Source organism: Taeniopygia guttata, chromosome 10, assembly GCF_048771995.1.
Source record: "Taeniopygia guttata chromosome 10, bTaeGut7.mat, whole genome shotgun sequence".
Taxonomy (NCBI): domain Eukaryota; kingdom Metazoa; phylum Chordata; class Aves; order Passeriformes; family Estrildidae; genus Taeniopygia; species Taeniopygia guttata.
In genome coordinates this window covers 7,056,358-7,077,065 of record NC_133035.1, presented here as the reverse complement: position 1 = coordinate 7,077,065, position 20,708 = coordinate 7,056,358, and the positions used below count along the sequence as shown (strand labels likewise).

Sequence of the window (20,708 nt, the reverse complement as noted above, 5' to 3'; positions counted from 1 at the left end):
CCAAAATCTGGTACTGATTGAATCACTGAAATAAGAGAAGTGTTTAATATATATAAAATTTTGATGATTGCCTTGCTGGGATTTGTCTATGTTAATGAAATATTTAGATGAACCTTCAGCTCTTGCCCTTATTTTGCAATGTGCTCAGACTGAGCTGTTGACCAGCTGAATTCAAGCTGGTTACCCTGGCCTTTAGCAGTATTTCAGAGAACAAATGCCCTCAAGTCTGTGTTCAGAGCTGAGCACTACTGAGCAAGGTAAGAGGATCCAGCTCCAAATTATTTCTCCCACATCTGGCATAAAATAAAAATGAAGAGGTTGGAAATAGGCAAATTCCAATTTCCCTTCCATAAAAGGAAAAACCGGAGCAGGGGACAGACGAAATCAAGGTTAATGATTAATGGGCAAAGAATTTCCTGCAAAGCTTTGCTAATTCTTTCCTTTTCCCATCTCTTGGCAGAATTTAGCAGAACTCTCATTCAAAGAAACAAAAAATGAGAAGTTTGCGACTTTCATTTTTATTACTTTCTTGTATCATCATCTCAGCAAATACATATGAAGGAAAGAAAAAAGGTAATATACTATTAAATCTAAATAGTGATAATGAATTTTAAAAAATGTTTATGTCATAAAAATTGAGTAATGTTGACTGTGTGGTCATTAGGATTTTGGGCTTGGGTGCTGTGTTCCCTAAAATATGGCATTTATAGCTCTCTGTATTTATTGGAAAATGTAGTTGCTTATAATTACTACAAATATTTCCCAGGGGGAACCCATACATGTTGAGGCTACAGAATTAAGGTAATCTGACCTTTAACCAAAACTTCTGATGAAGCTAATTTTAAAATGTATTAATTTGAAAATATTCACTGAATTGATAATTGTTCTTGTTATAATCTTCTTGGGCTGGAATTTTATTCTGTGTGACAGATTTCATCTCCTACTATGAATCAAAATTCCCAGCTACCTGACAGTGTTTAAGCTTTTATTTGCTGAGTTGCCTTATGCAGACTGCCTTTCATCTCAAGTGGATGAATATCTTTGAGTGAAAGAGATCCATCTGCAGTAGGTTTTGTTCAGCAGTACTGTGAAGGGTCATTATCACTGGCATGGTTATACAGCCATTTCCTACGCATTTGTGATGTTGCACATTCTGTCAGTGTCTGTGTGACTGTTGAGCAAGACAGGACATCAAACATTAAAACCTCTCCAATGTGAGTGACAAAGACAATGCCATGTTTGACCTCAGTATTGATGTATACAAAGCAAGTATTAGTTTTCCTTCCTATCTAACTGCATTTCTAATACTCTAAGTCTGGAGGGAATAAACAAAGTTTTCTCCTTGGCTGGAAATAAAGCAAGATATGCACATTCACAAAAGTATGGCCCTTTACAGCAGCTGTGTTTTGTATTTTTTTAAATTTATATTAACGGTTTTAGAAACCATTTGCTACACAAATTCTTTATATGCAATAGGCATAGTGATTTCAATCTACAGGAGGCAGGACCACCTTTCTTTGATCCTGCACATTAAATTTCCCCTTGGGTTTAACTTTGAACAATATAAAATCCCTGAATTAACACACTGTAAGAAACTTCAATTAATGCCATAACCTGTTCTGGTTTACCAGACAAGGCCTGCACATCCTTCACAGTCACTGAACCTTAGAAAGCTGTTTAGGAAAGTTGACCAATTCTGTAGTTTTGAGAAAACCTAAAATAAGAGCGCTAACTTTATTTTGAGGCTTCTACCATCATCTTTGCTCAGAACTATTCAGATTCCACTGTATGATCAAAGTTTAGTTCCCCAGAGATACACAAGGCAGAGAGAGGAAGTCACTGTCCCCCCGTTCTTTCACAGTCACAGTCCTGCCTCATGCAGCTCACATTCTCCCACCCCCACGACCTGTGGCACCATTTATAGAGAGGTCAGTCCCTTCACTCTCTCCATCCCCTTTCCCCTCATGACCTAGGACTCCTGTATCATGGACTTCACTTGTTTGCTCATCGCTTCTGCAATTTAAAACCTTACTTGTGGGCCACAAACAACAGGTCACATGTCATATTGGCGCTAGCAGATATGCCCAACTCATAGTATGTTAAGGCAAGGGACTGATTTCAGAAGTGGAGGTTTATTTCTATAAATGCAAAAAAAAATCTACTGTATTTTCTTCCAGAGGCTCCCCACAGCCTAACTAGATCTGCTACAGTGGGTAGTTACAAGGCTAAAGACCCTGGTATTCCATTATGTTGAACTAAGACCCTCATCTCTTGTCACTTTTAAATCAGTCCAATTCCAATTCCAGTTGTCCTTTTGCATGAATGAGTATTTCTACACCTTTCACTCCCGTGGTATCCTTTTTCTATCCAATCTCAGCCGCACCAATCTTGGCCAGAACATAATGTAATTCCTAGTTCTCAAAACCTTGCCTTATTTCTGTAACCATTGGACTTGTCAGCAAAGCTCTGTTTGTTCTCTGTGTAACCTCAGGGAGTCATTTTCCTTATTTCATGTCTCAGTGAGGCAGACTCCTTTGCCACAATGGCAGATGCAAATGAGAGTAAGGCATCACCTCACACTAAGGAAGGGAGCAAAGCTTTTAGCTCTGCATAAGAGGCCTTTTAATGCTGTCAGGTGGAGACAGCTTTCCAAGAGCATTGCTTCTATTTTACCTGGAGATCCTTCTACCTTGGAGCTCGCTTGTTCTTGTTTTAGCAGGAACTGCAGCATAGAACAGCACAACTGTCAGGAGTGCAAAGCCCCCTCAGGGACGAGTGTCTGGTACATAATTCTAGCACAAGCAATTACCTATGAAAGAGCTGTTCTCTAAAAGAACAATCAAAGTCCTACTCATTCATTTGTATCCAGAAAATAAACAACTGCTTCAATTTTTTTTTTCTGTATCATTGTATCCACCTACACAGTAAAAGAAATCACATTACAAAATCAGAACTTAAAGGAATTAGATTGCAGCAGGTAAATCAATTTAGATGAGTGTTTGTAAATATTTTTCATCAAGTTATGCACAAAAATATATATTGTAGGTTCTTATTTTAGACTTAATTATGTAGAATAAGATGGAGTGCATTACCAAGCAAAGACAACACCAAATTTAAAACACACACAGGGTTATTCTTAAAAAAACCACAGAGGGTTTCTGAAATGCCATGGTTTTCTTGTACATTTATATAGCAGGAAAGAAGTTTGGCATTTTTGGCAAAGGTTCATTATCTAAAAGCAGAATCCCAGAATGACAAATAAGCACCTAAAAATAACATCCCTGAAACTGAGCCAAGATGATTCTTTCTACAAGCATGTGAAAAAATACTTAAACTCTTATTTATTTTGATTCTTCTCCTGTAAACATAAAAAGTAGGTGGGAATATTTTCCATTATTCCACTTCCTTGTGCAGAGCAGAGTTATATAGTAGCTGACGTGAAAATGCATGCTGTTGAGCTACCACTTCTTGACAGTCTCATAGCTGGCAGTTGAGCTGCACTTTTTTTGCCCAAAAGAGAAGGTAACATCTTAGCTGTCATCCAATTCTGCTATGTTTTAAGTACTGTGGTGCTATCATCACCTTAGTATTACACACAGACCATAGGAATGGACTATACAAAAATCTGAATAGCTGTTATGTTTTCTTCATTCCCCAAATGAATTACAGTTGCAAGAGATGTTTGGTATAGCATATTTATATCAAAGTCTATATAAAATTCCTCAGGAAAATGCAGTGTGTGGGGTATACCCTGTCAGATCAAAAAAACTACCAAAATAACAATTTCTTCCTGAAGCTATAGGAAAAACTATTAGAAACACAAAAAGCATATAAAATTCAAAAGCCATTTAAACTGTAGAGATAGAGAACTAAAGTGAGCCCATAGAAACAAGTCTGAAAACCATTAGTATTTCTTATTTACTTCAATGGACTTATTGATCACCTCTGAAGTTTAAATTCACATCACTTCTTGTTAGATCACTTAAAGAGGTAATCAGGAACTAAATTTTGTGACATACAAAAATAATGGTCCAAGAAGTCCTGGAATTGGAAAGTTCAGATACCAGTTACACTAATGATCTGTGTTATGATATTCTCAGGAAAAGTTCTGCAAAACTATTTCTGACTGGCTGTGTTTAAAATTTGCACTGCTCCCAAGAGTCTTAGAATTCTACCAAAATTTCTATGCTCTAAACCAGTTATTTTTCCTTTTGTCACCTAGAAAAATCTATGAATACAATTTCAGACATAAATTTTCACTACAGGATGCAAAATATAATTACAGTTTAACTAACAGAAGGCCCTTTGCTTTTCCATGAAAAGAGACAATAACAGGAGCCTAACTGACAAAGGAGCAACCCATGCACAAAACAACTTTCAATATTTCTACCAAAGCAAGTGACTGAACATCTTAATGAGGAGCTTAAATTCACCAGTGGATTGCAATTTGTATGACTTGAGCATTACATTCTTCTGACTATTGCTGCCTGAACAGTGCTTGCATGTGACACTAGAAAAACCTGAACATACAGAACAGGTCTAGGAAATTTGGCACTGCAGTTGAACTGCTTAACTGATTGTCTTCCTTTTTCTCAAACTAGAGAAGGCTAGAATTAAGTTTTAAATACAAATGCATAGTTTCAATGGAAAATAAGTATCAATAAAAACATACTGCATTAAGCTCAGCACAGGGAAGATGTGGACCTGCTAGAGTGGGTCCAGAGGACACAAAGATGATCAGAAGGCTGGAGCACCTCTCCTGTGAAGACAGGCCGAGAGAGTTGGGGTTGTTTGACCCGGAGAGAGCTCTAAGGAGACTTCATTGCAGCCTTTCAGTACCTTAAGAGGACTTAAAAAATGGAGATAGAGAAACTTTTTATATGGGCAGATAGTGATGGGACAAGGAGCAGTGGTTTTAAACTGAAAGAGAACACTTTTACCTTAGATAGTAGGAATAAATTCTTTATTCAGAGGGTGGTGAGCCACTGGAAGAGATTGCCTAGTTGAGGATGCCTGATCCCTGGAAGAGTTCAAGACCAGGTTGGATGGGGCCCTGAGAAGCCTGACCTATGAGGGCCATCCCTGACCATGACAGGAGAGTTGGAACTAGATGATCTTTAAGCCCCCTTCCAACTCTAACCATTCCATGACTCATTATTAAAGAGAGCATTTTTCTTTTCTTCTTGTTTTGTGGTTCACTCTAGGTGCATATTACACATTTCCTTTTAGAAAACCTAGTTATGCCAAGTCCTTGTGAACTTCAGGGTTATTAATAGGGTTGCATCAACAGCAGTGCAATCGTGATGATGTAAGTCCTACCACCATATGGTCCCCTTGAGTGGCCTTAGCACAGTGACCTTTTTTCCTATGTTAGATGGAGCTAAAAGTCTGTTTGCTGGAGCTGAGTTGGGCTCCTTACTCAGAGGAATAGCTTGGCAGCAGGGGGATGGGCCAGCAGCCACTTCCAAGCAGCATGATTAAGATTTCCTGGCAACATGAGCGATAACTGGCAAAAGAGACAGAAGGGACCATCTATCTGCACATGCCAAGGCTGGGTGATAAAGTTCACTGCTTTGGCCATAGGCCAAATGTGAATTATGACTCTTGCAAAAAATTGTTTCATGTCTATGCTCCAAGTTAAAATGACCTCTTTCACACTTTGTAGCCTTTCTTCTAGAAAAATATACTGGTTTTAAAGTTATATTACTATGATACCTTTCTTGTTTGTATCTTTCAATATTTAAAAAATTGCTACAGCTGCTAATATCCTCAGAAAGCATTAACTGCATAGGATTGTGCACACCCTTCCACATACCCATTATAATCAGCCAACAAAAGCTTTTGATGGTGCTGAAATGCTTCTAAAACAAGATGGTCACACAAACAGGAGTTGCTGGCTAAAATTACAGAAATTCTCTGGTTTGCTTGCCCAGTCTAGTAAAATCTTTTGAATCTTTTATCAATAATACTGTTTATATTTGGGTTCCTATTTGGCCTCCAGAATTCCTGGTGTAGCTCCAAGTGCAACAAATGACAAAAAAAGAGATATAGAAATACTGAATATGAGGAAACAAAGTGTTTATACAGATAATTCTCTCTGGAATTAAACCAGCATATTCTATCTGAAAACCCAAATTTTATGAGACAAGCCTCTGAAGTTCTGCTGGTTTTAAATATTTGATTCAAAAAGCATTTTCTAAATTTGTATATTTCTTATTGAGGGAGGCACTAAACCATGGAGGAAATTATACCAGAGGAGGTCCAAGGACAAAAATAAAAACATACACATATGTTTGATTTGGCTTTGTGTCTGGAATTGACAAATTGCCCTAAAATACTGCTACACTGGCATATTCTCCCATATCTTAATGCTAACATTGTAAACCATTAGATAGAAACACTGCTGAGAGGAAATTTTTCATTTTAAAATCTTGTCTATATTAGATCACTTGTGCTCTACTTCATGCATCTCAGGCTCAAAGTAATCTATAGTGTCAGAGTGAAGAATTTACTTTTTCAAGCACCACTCTTCTCCCTTTCAGCAGCAATGGGTCATAAGGGATGTTGGAGGACGTCAATTAAGGTTTAACTCCATGTTTGCCAACCTGCATTTCCAAAAGTCACTCAAATTAGAGATTCTGTCAAATAGTGTGTGTTCCTTAGTTATATTAATATGTATATATATATACATACATATATATATATACACACTATCAAAATACATTCTAATTTATTTACCAGGCAAATCACTGTATAGTTAATATACTGTCCAGGTAATTATCACGTCTTGAGACTAAAACTTGTCCAGAACCTACCTTTGACTGGAATTCTATGAGTTGTTATAAAAATACAAAAAATTAAATTATGTGGACTTTCTGACCAAAAAAAAAAAAAAAAAAAAAAAAAAAAAAAAAAGTGTTAGAAAATGATATACATACTGAAGAGGCTAGTGTTTTGGTTTGTTGTATTTCCATTAAATTTTTTTTTTCTGTTGTGGTGAAATAGTACTACTAGTTTTCATATTTATGTCACTTGTACTTTGACTTAGGATGATAGTACAAATGCCTTCAAGGTTTGCTTTTTAGGGTTTGACACTAGGAAGGGAAGGGACATGGAAGAAGCTCTGATTTTCTTTTTGAGGAGGAAATGTTTGGGCAACTTTTATTCACTACAAAAAAGTATTTTGAGTGGTATTATCCAGGTAATGCTTTCACTAGAGAGCTTGCAATCTTCAAAAAATTGTTTAAAAAGTTGAATTTGTAAGAATGCTGGATACTATTGAAAACCCTTATCATTATTTTTAGAAAGACATGAAAGTTACTGCACTTCTGAAACTGGTTACTATTTACTGAAGCAGAATATTACTTTCAGTGCCTGAAACATGAGAAAGAAATAACAATATGAATTAGTAGTGCTCTTAGACACGAGGACATGACTTAACCGCCAGTTTATTGTGCCAAATACATCTCTGTAAACCATCTCTATAAAACATCTTCTCTATAAACCATCTCATAAACCATTCATCTTTCTTACTGAATTACATTACATAAAAATGCCCCAAAACTTCAAGTCCTTAGTATCTACTTGAACTCCTTTTTAATGTCTCATCCTAGACTCCTGTCACTATTAATGTTTCAATATGACTCTTCTGGAAGTCACTAGAGCCAGCACCTTAATGACCTTTAAAATATCTGAACAATTTCTTAACTGATCCTGACTAAAATAGCTTGTTTATAACAACATATAAATTACCACCTACACCACAGTGCTTAGCTAAGCTGCAAGGAAACCTGACAGCCCTAATTGCATTTAATGTGTTTATGCAAATGAGAGTAAGCAGGATGACCAGAGCAGAGGTTCACCCTCAAGAACAAGACTTTCACAGACTGTATCTCTGCAGGATTCCCCAAATCTCCTTTTCAAGTTAAGGACCAACAGCGAACAGGAGACACTTAGAGTCTTCTCTGAACATTTGAAAGTAACTCCAACGCAGTTTCTGCATATTTTCAAGAAATAGAGCAAATGGAACTGTGACTGGATTAAAGCTATTTCTCTGCCCTGCTCTACTGTCAGTAATGAAATGAGCAGAGTGGACTCTAGAATTAGAGTCTAGACCTAAAAGGAAGAAAGAAGGGTATGGAGAATACTCAAATATAAAAAACGCAGCTACCAGCATAAAGTATTAGTGAGTGGATCTCTGCAGCACTAGAAACTACACAGAAATCTAGCTGGCACATCATCTGAAAATCTTCTGTGGTCTCTATCCATCATGCTTACCTTCTGCTTAGCCAGGAATAGAAAGTAGAGCTTGTTCTTTTAATTGGTAACAGGTTTTTTGTAAGGAACATCATAAATCATTGTTTTCTTAGTAGATGACATCAAATGGTCATTAGAGCTGAGGTACTAATGAGGTGTCTTGATCAGAAATCCCAATGAAGCTCTGAAAAGGTTCCCACACAAACCTTTTCAGTGAGCAATACTGAAGTTACTCTTCTGGTTTTCATTGACCACTACAATGCAATTCAGTCATCTCTCCTCCAACTGGGCAACTCCTCATTTTCCCCAGGCTCCATGGCTGACTGCAGTGCTCTGCCATGGAACAGTGACAGCAGCTGGGCCTTCACCACAAAGGCAATTCCCCTGTTGCAGCTGACCTGTACTTAACTGCTTTCTGGGGCACACCTAGGTAGGCAGAAAAAAAATAAACCCTGAAAGCATCCTCTTGTTGCCACAGGCCCCCAGCTGGGTAATAATTAGCATTGACTCCATGACTGCAGAAGGCTGATCAATTTTTTTATTAAATCCTCTTATCCTATCTTATACTGTACTTATTAAGAAACTCGGTAGCCCTTCCAGCCAGTCTGATACAGCTTTGACCTCATTGGTCAATCCATCTAAACACCATCCAGTGTCCACTTAAGAAATCACCCTTTGTAAACAAATCTCTATGACACATTCCACATGTGCACAACAGCAGGTGCAACAAGTGGAGATCAGAAATGTTTCTCATTCTTTTCTCTGATTTTCTCACACCCTTCCCCAGGAAAATGCCTGGGAAATTCTGTGCCTGCTCTCTGTGGCCAGAGAGCTGCTGCCACATCCTCTAGCCAGTAAGGCAACAGCATTTCAAACACCATGAAATACACAGAGAATGTGTGCTAAGCATGAGATTTTGCTTACTATGCTGCCTCCATTCTACACCAGGACAGTGTGTCCCACAGAGCACTGTGAGGTTTCCATGTGTTTCTTAGGGCACAGATGCCTTCAGGATTCACACTTTCAAAAAATTTAATGTGTCTTCCCTCTCTGTCAGAACTCTACCTCCATCCCAAGAGCAATCTGCACTCTGTTTCCTGGAGAGGGAGCTCAGCCTGATCCTGATGTATGCCATTGAATAGCCTCAGTCTCTTCTCACATGCTCTTTGACCACAATGTGATCTTTTACTTTAATATGTTAATTTAAAGGAAATGCAACTTTTGTAAGAAACTTCAGCCAAGCAATGTGTCCCTCAGCACCTTCTGGCTTGGTAGTGTCAGTGTCATCGTAAAGAATGCGATGGAGATTTGGACCTGGAGTAAATTTACAGCTCCCAGAGGAGACACTTGTGCTGCTTACTATTTTAATCTCCCTAAATCAGCTCACAGGAAGTGGCAATGGGAAGGGCTGCTGAATACATTGTGTTCTATCTGAAATTTCAGGTAGCAGAAATTAGCGTAACTACCACTGAGATTCTTAGAGGATAAAAATAAAACTAGGAATATGATGTACTATTCCATCCGAGAGGAATTTTTGCACATCCCTTCTCCCAAACCCATCTCTGGAATTATAGTAAATTCATAGAATTTAGACCTTGGGTTAGAATTTCTCTTATAATTCCATGTCCATTTTTACTCTTTCTATTCTAGGTTATGCAGATTGTGTATATTTATTTAAAATGTTCTAATTTACAGAACATTAAGTTCTAGTCAATTAATTCCACTGATAATAACTGCTTGGCCCTAAGATGTCTCTTGCCATTCATTTCAATAAAATGTTACTCCCCTAAATACCATCAAAGAGCTGATATTTATGGGCCTACCAAAAATATTTAAATTATTAGTTATTTTCCATATATGCAGTATCAATGCTAGTTCCCAAACTGGCTTTAGAAAAAAAAAATCACTTTGAATACTTGGAATATGATAATCTTGATGTGCAGGAGGAAACCAAATTCTCAGACATCTGCTCAGGGCCTGGGTACTCTGAGCTGAGAAGGATTTCTCACAGTACAGGCATCAGAGCAGCACTTAGCACCCTGCAAACCCAGCACTTCATTGCTTCTGATCTCCCTCTTTCAGGCCTTCTGGACCAAGTCCAGAACAATCCAAACAGATGACTCTTGTGTCTATAACAAGTGATTGAAGGATTTTTACAGCTCTTCTGCAATCTACTTTGTCACTATTTGGCTACTGGCTACCTGTGTTTCTGTTTTTCTAAGTCAACACAGCCACACAGCTAAACTGTTGTACTACAGAACACTCTGGATCCCCAGAATCTCCAGATGGAAGGCTGCTTGTTTCACATATCTCTCCATTTCATTAAAATGTAGTAGCTTTCCCCACAGACTTTCTGTGAGCTGACACTGCCTTGAGTGTTTCCACACTGATTGTATATTGCACTCTCTGGGATGGTGTGGTAGCTGGAAAATGTAGTAAATCAATATTTTCCCTCTTGCTGTGCAGCAAGTTAGTCCCTCAATACACACGTGTTCCTGACTAAGCTTAATTGACTGTAATAAGGCAATCAAATGTGAATATTCGTTGCTCTTTGATTTCTAGGGTAGTCTTTAACAGTAATCAAAATGAGACTAAAGACATTCAGCACCTTTGCAGCTCTGGGGAAAAGCAAGGCCTCACATACTTAACCTTTGTGCTTTGTCCTTCACCAGCGGGCAGCGATGGCAGACAATGTAAAGGGAAGGACTGGATGGAGTTCATGAGCCACGGGGTGACATTAACACCTCCAGCAGCCCTTCCCTCTGCCGCTGCCCCGGAGCTGCTGGCACACCCCACTGTGCCAGCACAGCTCCCTGGAGCCACACCGTCATTCACAGTTCCTCTTGGAGCCAGTCAGCTTGGAAACTGATCCAGCTGAAAAACAATCCTATTTTTATTTGCTCATCCTACTTTTTAGCTGAATAAGCTCCCTGATGTTCACTCTGCAGCTAAGGGACCAGTTGTGTTGGGGCAGTGATGGGTCTACAGGAGGTCAGGAGTGAGTGGATGGCAGCAGGATAGGGAAAAGTCTGCTTAGAGTTGCTTGGGCAGCACTGAAGCCAAATGTCTAGTTAGGAACTAAACAGAGTCACATATTTTTTAACTTCAAGTTTTTATCCTCAATTTTAAAAAATAAATAAATCTGCTACCTTACCAGTGTTTCCACCATCCAATTAAGCCCCTATTAGTATTTTAAAGACCCTTTCCTCAACTCGAATTCAAAACTCACTTTAGCAAAAGAAAAGGAAGTCAGAAAACCCCCTAATTTATCATTCCAGCTCATAAAGTAATTCATTTTTCTGGCTAGTGTTAATAAAATTTATATTAAAAAGGTCCAGGGCAATGTCCTTGAAAATACAATTGTTTTCTGGACCATCAGCAACCTATTATCCAGATTAAATAAAAATTTCATACTTTGGAGCTTTTTGTATACTTGCTCAAATTACAGCTTTCATTTTCCTCAGACCCTCCATACATATTTCAGCAGAGTAACCACAGAAAAAGTACCAAAATTAGAGAGACATGATTTAATTTTGAATAATCTAATCCCTAATCTAATGCTTTCCTATTACTATTTCTAGTTTTAATAAGGCTATTTAGACTACAAGAGAAATCTCTTTAATAATGGAATTCTGGTGTAGTATTTTTGGGAGGTCTCTTTGCCTTTCTTTCCTCTTGATTCCCCCACACCACCCAGTTCTTTTTTATTCACATGTAAGCACTCACTTGGTAATTGTGTGTGATCACTAAACACAGAAACATGTAGGCATGAGTGTCCCTAATCAGACACACACAGAAACAAAATCTCTGTCCTTCAAGGACAGGGCAATTTCTGTCAGGCATTTTAAAGCCAAGGCAGGTCACTGAAGTTATTATTAGCACTAATTAGCACTCCCACAAGCTGTTGAATTTTTCACCTGCAACCAAAGGTCACTCAATATGGTGCAGAACTTGCTCTCATCTTTGAAAGAATCAGAGAACTTGCTCCTCTTTAGAAACATGAGACTGCTCTATTGCATGTGAATAGGCCTTTGATAAAATTGTATCTGATCCATGAACCAAATTATCTACAGAAGGAGAAATATGATGAAACTGTTCCAAAACAAAGGAATTCTACACATGTCTAAACAAATCCTTAGGCAGAAAAGGAAGACATCTGGTCTTACTTAATGTAGTGGTGCTATATTTTACCTTTCTACCAGGTTACAGACAATTCATACCCTACTCAGTTACAGTGCTGTTCTTTTAATGTAGTGTTTTATGTAAGACTTTGAAGACATGTCTGTATGAAAACTGAATTTTTGTCCTTGTGGACAGCCTCCCTTGAGAATTAGAGAGATCTAAACTAAATCACTGAGCTCCAAATAAAACACTGATCCTAATTGTGACAGTGGCTAAGAAGTGATGAAAGCCCAGTGAGCCATCACTTTTGTATGTTAGGCACATTTCTAACAATGTGTCATAACAGGGAAGCCTGGCAATAGCTTTCATTAGTCAAAAGCACTGCTTCAGAGCAGTTGCAGGATTTATTTGGAAGAGGGGAGAAAGAAATGTGTTAAAATCAGCTATTTTGGGTCTATGATATAACTGCCAGTATGACCTTTAGAGATAAATTTTCTACAAAGAGTAAGCAAAATTGTAGCAGGAGTCAAAAGAATAACATATCATCCAAAATAAAACTAGCAAATATTTACTATAGAACTTCCTATATGGGAACCAGGCCCCTAAAGCATTCACCTCCAGAAACAAGTCATTATCTTCTCCATGGCAAGAAGTTGGAAACAACTGGAAGCCTTAAAAGACAATAGGCAAGCTGTGTCTCCAGCTACCAATCCTTTCACAGTGAAAAGCAGAGAGTGAGAAACACAGAACAAACACTGCTTTAAAAAAATCCAAGGCCCAGCTCAGTGCAGACAGACAAGTGGCAGCTCTTCAGCAGCTGGACATGCAACCCACCAGCTGAAAGATGACAATGTCACCCAAACTGGGGCTGCCTGTGTCACTCTGAGCTGTGTTCAAGTTTGTGTCTGTCACAGAGGCTGCAGCTTCCCCACCAGCTCCACTTGGCAATGCTGTCTCACACATTTTCATACAGCCAAATGTCAGCTGACAGAGCTGGGAATAAGGCCCTAGGATATATCAGTCCATCCCACATGACACATCAGCTTTGTGGCTGCACTGGTCAGCCAGCTCCTTTGGTTTTTATACCATCCTTAAGGTAGCACTCAATATTTAACAAACAACTGCACAATTCTGAAACACCAGTAACAGCAATGATCACAATTTTAGCATGATCAGTATTACTACTTATGCTTTCAATTAGACACCAAAACCCCCTGAGCCTCTAGCTACTATGAGAGCATTCAGTGTGACAACTGGAATTCTTTTTAGCCTCCTTGTCCCATTCCTGAATAACTTTCTTAGTCACACTACAGACAGCAATGCATTTCCTCTAAAACTAATTTACAAACAGCATCAAAATTCTGGCCTGCACTCGCTCAGTGATAGTACCATTAAGATGAATCAAGGTCACTGCTTTTTTATTTGTCTTGAAAAGGAAGTGCCACAAACTGAGACATGACACTGACAACAGAGTATCAGTCTTTTTTCATAATTTTCAACAATGCACATTTGTAACATTTTCATTATTTAGACACTTGATTTCCTGACTCCAGGGCACAGCTAACAAGGTGTATTTTTGGGAATGCATAAATGACGTGATCAATTTCTTTTAGTATCATGCCAGCAGCTGAAGGATAAGATAATTGCCTGGAAGTGTATTGAGTAGTTTCATTCTGCTGAACTAATTAGGATAATGGGAATTCTGGAACTAAATCTTTGGACATCTGAGTAAAATCAAGTCTTTTAAATGCTATGACAGAAATCAATGTCAAATGTACAAGGACCACTGCACCTCACAGAGACAAACCTCTCTACAGAAACAAGCACTACTAACTCATAGTTAACTCTCAGAAAGGAAAAGAGAATAATTTTCTATCTCTTTGTGATGATTCTAACCCAGTTGGCTTATTGACAAATCCTTTACAAGGTTGCAAAGTCAAGTAAAGGTTGCTGAGCACTGCTAGTATACCAGGGTCCTGGGATGCCTTGGATATCCATGTAGATTCTGTTTACCAAATAAACAGGAGCTGGATACATTCAAAGAATGAATGCTTATTTTAGGAGACATTATATATGTTTTCTACCATGTTTCAACAAAAAAGTTGTGCAAAATTAGAGAACTGAAAACAAAAATCTCTGTTGTTGTGACAGGAGGGATTGTGATTCTGGTATCTCAGGACTAGAAGGCATGTACCACCCTGCTCACTGAAGAACTTTAAAAGTGAAGTAATCAAATGTACAGTGCCTATTTATAAGCAACCAAACTCAGCTAAGTTGTGTATAAGCATTGGTGTTTCACTCACAATTTCACTTACGACGGATTATTCACTTTAAATCGCTTCCACTAAATTGAAAGCCATCTGTTGCTGTTGTATTTTTGAACTTTTCCCATACCTGTTAGCATATATCCGTTCAAATGTTTAAGACATCAAATATACTTTAGTTCAACTGCTGCCATCTCAGAGGAGGAATGTGACCCAATAAGAATCTGCTTTGGCACACTTTGCTGTTGGCCTGACATTTCCAAGCAGCCAGGACATCTCCTGGTGACCTGGGAGGGTCAGAATAGTAAAAGTAGTGGTAAAAACCAGGGCATTAAAAAGTACACAGAAAACAACCAATTAAAGAACTTCAGACTTTACTTTTCATACCTAATCTCTAATGTCAAGATATATAACCAGCTTGTCTTCTTTATTACCTATGCAAAATTGAGGAAAACAATGCTGAGGTAGCCACATTTAAAATAATGCTTGAAAATCTCTCTTCTATATCAGAAGAATATAATCTTATCTGCTCTTAGTGACATTTTCTGTTAGAAAAATCAGTTTTCTGTTTTCATCAGCATTGACCCATATTGTAATCTACTGTAATCAGAAATATATGAGCCACCACACAAAGAAATGACACTGATCATTATCCACTCATCATGGAATAAGATGGTGAGCAGGATCCTAAAGGGCAAGAATTGTTTGCAGTTTCTACTATAAATAAAGCCAAATGTTCCAATTCCTTACTTTTCAAACCAAAAATAATGTTCCCCTCTGACCACTTTCAATTTCCTTATTAGGAGTTCCACAAAACAAATTGCTTGATAAATTACAGCAATCTTTACCTTAACAAGGATCTTTCCACAGTCAGGGGAAAAGCATTCAAGAGCAGCAGATAAAACTTTACATAAAAGTTTACATTCATGATTCTTATGTGACCACTCTGGTTTCCTGAATCTGCTCAAACCCAGCCATTTTTGGCAGTTTGCTCCATTCTATAAAAAATCCAAACTTCAGCAACTTCACCATTTCTATCAAGGTTGTTCCTGGAAAGAAAATAATCCCATCAGAGAAAGGAGACAAAAAGATATTTGTTCAAGAGACTGAAATTTAGGAGTTTTTTAAAATACAGGCATTCCCTACAATCTCCAGTTGTGACCAGAAAGTCAGAAAGCAGAAAGATAATTCTTGAACATATTATTTCATGAAGATTAGGTCCCTGAAATCAAGCTACATTCTTGACATCCCAACCAAGTTCTTAAATGATGCAATTCTCAAGAAGTTTCTTGCTTTGTGAAGTAGTCAGATAAAATATTCATGTTCTCAAATAGAACTGCAAATAAAAAATAAGTAAGGGCAGGCTGTCGGTGCTGCTTGCAAGACGGTAGCAAAATGTGAATGAAAGTAATAGAAAATGGCATGCCAACAAGGGAATTTGAAAGCAATTTAAGAGATTTATTTCCTTCTTGTTTTTTACTTCTTCACTGGATTTAAAACTAATTTTTATTAAATATCTCACTTGAGACTGAAAATAAGTTCCCCAAATATGATAAGCAAGAAAAAGGTCCCAAAATTCAATTAATAAAACCACATTTTCTTTCTGCTTTGGTGCACACTCCAATGCAGTATTGTGACCAAATATGAAAACAGAACAAAGAATTTTGTATTTAATCCATGGCCTCCCTCCGTTTCCAAGAGAGTATGAAGTTAAATAGTAAAAGAATATGGTGCATAAGAAAGACAGCAGAAGTGTGTTTTATTTAATCTATTGTATCTTCTTTAAAATATTTTGTATTTGCTCTATTATTTTTTCTTTACTGGCAGCTATTAATCTTGCTATACATTATAATTACATCATTCACCACATTTAGATCATGCCACTGCAAGATGTCCTGCAGTGCAATGAGAGCAGGTCTGAGCAGTGAGACATTTGGTGTAAAGCACCAAGGTGAGCCCACAGAGGCCTCTGTGGCAGGGGAGTGCTGGAATCACTCTGGGCTGGTTCTGCTCTCCCTCTGGGGATGAGGATTCCTGGGGAGCTGGAGCACACCAGCTGCACTCTAAAAGCACAGGCTTTGGTGTGGATCAGCTTTTGGGAGCCTGCTCTGTGTGCCCAGATCACTCCCCAGTACAAACCAAAGAATGGGGAGATCGGGGGCTGCTTTAAAGTGCACTCCTGGAGAGTTCACTCATCCTGGGGCTGAGCAAAAACCTTTCACAGCTGCACCTCACTTGTACTTCCATTTGAGCAAAATGTCTCTGTTCCCCTCTCATGACACAGACAAACTGTTTACCCAGGCACTTGCTCTTTTCATCTAATTGGTTTGAGAACATAAGAATAAGGCTTATCATTCCATTTATGAGGAATTAGTAAATCATGAGTCTTGGAATGGAAATTGAAATAATGCAATTAAATTCAGATAATAATTTATTTCCAGATATATTTTCATTCAAAAACAACTTTAAAAGGTCTCATTGCTAAGATGAATGGCTAAAGCCAGGCTGAGCACGACTTCCACTTTTAAAAGCATGATCTATGTAAAATCTTCATAATTTTGGTTTTTTAAGATGTTTTTTACAATGTCTAAATTTTACACTGTGGCTGAAACATATAACAGGCAGCAAGTAATTGGATGCAATACAGTTACACAGCACTGTGAAATTATATGAGAAACTATCATTAACAGAAAAAACTTTTTTTTCCTAACAATAATTTGTATAACTTTTTTCCTTTTTTCTTTCCCTTGCTGGTATGTTTGGAAATTTTTATTTTTTTTTTAAATAATCCCTTCCATCTCCTTGAAGGTAAATTTTTGTTTGAGTAAATGTAGCAGAGCTCTCACAAACCTGAACGGTTTCACATCAACTCCATCTTTTGCTCCTCCTTGTTCCCACACCAGGCACAGCTCCCACTGCAGCCTGCCTCCTCTGAACCACAAAGCAGCCAGCAGATTCCTGGGAGCCACCCCCACTGATGGATGCACTTTTCTTTCCAGGGAGGCTACTTATGACACTTCTGACACTTCTGATTAAAAAACCCCACCACTACAAAAAAAACAATAACAACAAGGAGGAGGCAGGAGATAAAAGCTCATTAATAATGAGATCCCTTGATTGCTGCTGCAGACAGATCTGTGCCTCCCTCCTGCCACACAGGCTCTCTCCTTTCATTGCCTTTCTTTGCAGGGCTGGAGAACACCTGGTGCCAGAGAAAGAATGAGACAAAGTCTCCACAGTGGAGATTTAGGCTCCTTTAAAATAATTTTGAAACATGGCTATATCCCTAAAAATCTATCTTCGATTTATTTTATAATGAGCTCAATTCTTCCCAAATCTATTTATAAATTCCTTCATCTTATGCATGCTGAGTATCTTGCTAACAACATTTTATTTTTAGAAGATTCCTTTGCCTGTGAATTTTGCAGACTCTACTCAACCAGCCTCCTGATAAATTCAAATTAAAAACTTGATAATTAAATACAGAGAAGTATTTCATCCTGTCATAATGGCTGTCTGGAACATCAGAAGCTGTTACAAAGAGAATGGTTTGTCTCCAGAACAAAAACAAAAAGATACCAAACCTGTCTGAGTTCAAGAAGCATTGAAGCATTTGAACAATGCTCTCAGGGACAATGTGGGATTCTTGGAGGTCCCATGCAGGGCCAGAAGTTGGACTCAATGATCCTGCTGGGCCCCTTCCAACTCAGCATATTCTGTGATTCTATGAAGCTTGTCTGCTTTAATCTGTTGCAAGACAGCTTTAAGAGGAAGGCCCAGCCACCTAGGCAAATTTTAGGCATCCTCCATAAGGTTTGGTGTTTGAAGAAAGGTTTATTCTCTTTTTGAAATAACATTGACTCAGATTCCAGCTCTCTTTCTCTTCTTGGCCAAGCTGTTGTTTTCCCCTCCACCACAAAGACTATGGGCCTCAGCTAACAATTCCTGTGCTGTGTGACAAATTGCTCTATTTACTAATACATTTTATCCACAATTTTTAGAATTTGCAGTTAGATTAAAAGACAAACAGAACAATACAAATAGAGAATCCTGCAAACAAAGTCCTTATTTGCTGAGCAATAGTTTTATCAGAGATCCCATAAGTCACTTAAAGCTTGTCTCTGTCTCCAGACTTCATATTTCTTTCTCCACAAGGTACTCTGCCCTCCTTATCAGTACAGTCTGCACAGTCCTACTGAAAGTTAACTTTATATTCAAGCTGGCAAAAGGTCAGCTACTGTGTCCTCTCTGAATACTGCTTTTATCTGACAGGTCTATGAGTCAGCAACATCTTTCTTAAATACTTATAGTATCACATGCACAACCACTACAGCCTCTTGTTCAAACAAATGATGTTCAGAGAACATGCCCTGGGCATGTCTAGTCCCAAACTAATACAGCAGCAGCAGGATTTGAGCTCATAAAGACTCTTACACATACCTCAAAGCTACATTGACTTTTAATTTCTGCCTCCAGACAGAGTTATCTTTCCCAGCTGCAGAGAGCAAAGCACAGCAGCAAAGTCCCAAGCCTGGTAGGCGTGGGAAGGAAGGAGGTGGTGCAGGGCAGCTGCTCTGATGGAATCAGTGTCTGCACACCTCCAGCACACCCACTGGAAATGCAAAGTGTGCCCCATTGTCTGGGCATGTTCCCTGCACACTGGCCAAAGTCCCGATTTGCTGACACATCCCCATCCTGCAGAGCCAAGGACAAGAGGAAGAGGGCTGACTCAACTCCAATCTGTTGCCTGGGAGGTTTAGGGTGCCTCAGTGCCAGGGAGCAGCTCTCTGCCCTAGGCTGAGATGCCACTGTAAGCCCTGCATGTTTTACTGCCAAACTACACTGAGCAGAACAGAGCAGCTCCCTGACTGAAGAATTAGTAGGAGCTGGTGGCTGCTGCTGTCCCACACCTCGCCCTAGGCTGTCTCTGCCCTTTGGGATGATTTTGCAGACACATCATGGACCATGCTTTGTGTCCAGAGAAATATACGCTCCAAACAGAACAATAGTGAATTATGACTCAGACAGTTTTAAGATTTTATTAATAACCTATTTGAGAAAAAGAATGAGGAATCTATGAAGATTTTTTCATAGTTTTCCCCATTCAACTTCCATTCCAGACCCAGCTAGGATTGGCCTGGGGACTCTTCTTTAGTACAGTAGATAATAATATGCCTTTAAAAGATGATGAACCAACTTTGGGCTATACTGTTTCCACCTGGACTTCAGGACAGCAGAAATATAAATGGATGATCAGAACTCCACAGGGAACTTTTGACCTAATACAAGTATTGTTGCTCTCAACTTTATGTCAGGGACAAAAGAGATAAGTGAATTTGAACTAAAAGTTTTTCTCATGGCATGTTTATAGTCCTTCTATTCTCCTCTTCTCTAATAAGAAGGAATAATTTAATTCTATTTTGAAGAATTTGAAGGCAAATATTTAAATTATATTTATTTTTTCTTCCACATATATTTCAGACATATTTTTCAGATAAATAACATTTTATTATCTATATTTGTCAGGAAAAGCTGAGCTCAGACAACTCTGTTGGGAATAAATGAATTATTCTGCATATATGAAGGAAACAGAGGCCATTCTGCAAATCACTGAATAGACTCTAACAGATAAAGAAAAATTAAAACTAAATTTAAAAGTCACAAGTTTTTGATAAATGTATTGTTACTTCATTTCCACTCAATTCTAGTTGGAACTACAAACATACTGAAGCACTGTGAGAAATAACTGCCCTGCCCTTGTGACCTCTCTTATGATTTCTGGGATGCTTCCAGCATGTTCTGAAGTTCCTGATACAGCAGGAAATACACATAAAAATATTTTGATGTGAAAATTGCAGCTCAGTTAAGTGTGGCAGCCTAGCAAAGTTCAGCTGACAAGGGTGGCTAAGGATCTCTCAGGACAGTTTTATAAAATGAGCCACTATGACAGAGGTTGTACAAACAACTGCAATTTTATGTTACCCAATTATTCTACTTGTCCTGAAGAGCTCTGTCCAGATAGGGTGGCAGCTACAAATACATGTGGAGAAGAGCCTGTCCTCAAAA

At 38.4% G+C, this 20,708-nt stretch overlaps 1 protein-coding gene across 1 annotated transcript in view; it reads left to right on the top strand.

Annotated features, from left to right (window-relative positions):
• The first annotated feature begins 175 nt into the window (after positions 1–175).
• LIPC (lipase C, hepatic type) overlaps positions 176–20,708 on the top strand; it is a 53,845-nt gene continuing 33,312 nt past the window's right edge. Inside the window, exons 1-2 of the mRNA XM_032750181.3 lie at positions 176–257; positions 461–573. Coding sequence (XP_032606072.2) covers positions 495–573 — 79 coding nt within the window. The 5' untranslated portion in view covers positions 176–257; positions 461–494. The remainder of the gene's footprint in view (positions 258–460; positions 574–20,708) is intronic.